Genomic DNA, 2,065 nt, shown 5'->3' with positions numbered 1-2,065 from the left:
ACCCAGAGAGGGGGTGCAGTCTCCATCCTTGGAGGTGTTTAAGATCTGGCTAGACAAAGCCTTGGCTGGGATGAAGTAGTTGGGGCTGGTCCTGCTTGGAGCAGGAGGTTGGACTAGATGTGACCTCCTGAAGTCCCTTCCAACCTGAATTTTCTGTGATTCTGTGACCTGCTATGTGCCACAGGTTGGCCACTATGCTGTGGACAATGGGACTGGAGCTGAATGAACATTTTTAGGAAAAGTTTGCCCCTAAATCTTCTCAGAACACTTTCACAAACCAATTTTGCTGGGCTTTGCTTATTTGGGTTGCTAAACATTTTTGAAGATTCAAACTTGATTAGCTCTTGCAACAAAGAGTTGTCTCTGACCTGCACTTACACCTTGATGAAAATGCCCAAATCATCCCAGCCTTGACCTGGTGCCTGTGAAGTGAGCTGAGTCTCGATTCGCAGCAAATATATCAAAAGTGTTACTTAATTGGATTTGCCCAGCTCAGTTCCCTGAAATGCTGGACTTGCAATGAGACCATGAATATCATCGTGGCAGAATGAAATCATGGCTATAAAAAATGCTCTGGATGCGAGTGCCCTTTCCTTATTGATTCCTAGCTCTGCACCAAGGCGCAAACACTTGAGTCGATATGTGTACTCTGGAGAACAATCCTAGACCTAATTGACCATAATTGACCATAAAATGAATATATGAGCCACCAGTGTGATGCTACAGCTAGCAGAGGAAACAAGATGCTGGCATGCATCAACCGATGCATCTCAAGGAAAACTAAGGAAGTTATTCTCCTGCTCTCCTCGGCACTGGTGAGGCCACAGCTGGAGCACTGTGTCCAGCTCTGGGCGCCGCGCTTCAAGAAGGATGTGGACATGCTTGAGAGAGTCCAGAGAAGAGACACTTATATGATTAGAGGCCTGAAGAGCAATCCATATGAGGAAAGGCTGACCGATACGGGACTGTTTGGCTTAGAAAAGAGAAGACTTTGGGGGAATTTGGTGGCAGTTTGCAAATAAATGAGGGGAGAGCATAGATTCATAGCTGCTAGGGTCAGAAGGGACCTCAACAGATGACCAAGCCCGACCCCCTGCCCTGGGCAGGAAAGAGCACTGGGGTCAGATGACGCCAGCCAGATGCCTACCCAGTGTCCTCTTGAAGACCCCAAGGTAAGGGAGAGCATCACCTCTCTTGGAAACCTTTTCCAAATTGTGGCCTAGCATCATGGGCCAGGCCAACAACTATTTACCAGAGCAGTCCAGGGGAAAACCAGGAGCAATGATCATAAACTACTAGAAGGTTTCAGCCTGGATACAAGGAAAAACTTCTTCACGGTTCATGTGACCAGACTCTGGACTAGACTCCCAGCAGGGGTGGTGCAGGCGCCTACCCTGGAGATCCTCAAAAGGAGACTGGGCGCACACTTTGCCTGGGGCTATTTGACCCCCACAGTCTTTCCTGCCCAGAGCAGGGGGGGCTGTACCCGATGATCTCACGAGGTCCCTTCTAGCCCTAAACGTCTGTGAATCTGTGACTCTCCCTGAGTTTTTATACCAAGAAAGAGAGTCCCAACTCTAGTGACAAGTGTCTTGGAGCAAGGGCATGGGTAGTCCTTTGTGTTTTAGCTTAAGTCAGAGAATCATAAAGAGGTTGATCAGCTTCTCTGATGCTTGCTGTGAATTGCAGGGGGACGCTGAAGTGGCCTGATGGACGTAACCACGTTGGAGACTTCAAGGAGGGCTTGGAACATGGGTACGTCTTTGTAGGGCTGGCTTCCCTTACTCATCAACCTAAAGACTATTGCTTGGGTGTTCATGCTTTTAGGTTCTAGTACTGCTATTTTTTTTCCCAGTCTTTAGCTTAAATCAAGGTCAAAGGTCCATTCCAAGCCTAATGACCCTTTCGGCTGGTATGGTTAAGTCATATTGGGATGCATAGTTTCATAGTTTCTAGGGTTGGAAGGGACCTGAGCAGATCATCTAGTCCAAGCCCCTGCCATGGCAGGAAAGAGTACTGGGGTCAAACGACCCCGGCAAGGTGTTCATCCAACCTCCTCTTAAAC

The 2,065-nt window shown here is 48.2% G+C and overlaps 1 protein-coding gene across 7 annotated transcripts in view; it reads left to right on the top strand.

Annotated features, from left to right (window-relative positions):
* ALS2CL (ALS2 C-terminal like) overlaps positions 1-2,065 on the top strand; it is a 100,714-nt gene that overhangs the window by 74,552 nt on the left and 24,097 nt on the right. For 6 of the 7 annotated variants that reach the window (XM_019529628.1, XM_019529605.1, XM_019529597.1 and 3 more), the window contains one exon: positions 1,690-1,755. The exons of the other annotated variant lie outside the window; for it this stretch is intronic. In XM_019529628.1, the coding sequence (XP_019385173.1) occupies positions 1,690-1,755 (66 nt within the window). The remainder of the gene's footprint in view (positions 1-1,689; positions 1,756-2,065) is intronic. 7 annotated transcript variants of the gene reach the window in all.

This window comes from Crocodylus porosus, unplaced genomic scaffold (assembly GCF_001723895.1).
Source record: "Crocodylus porosus isolate Cpor-Errol unplaced genomic scaffold, CroPor_comp1, whole genome shotgun sequence".
Taxonomy (NCBI): domain Eukaryota; kingdom Metazoa; phylum Chordata; order Crocodylia; family Crocodylidae; genus Crocodylus; species Crocodylus porosus.
Note: the sequence above shows the minus strand (reverse complement) of the source record. Positions and strands in the feature narration are given on the sequence as shown.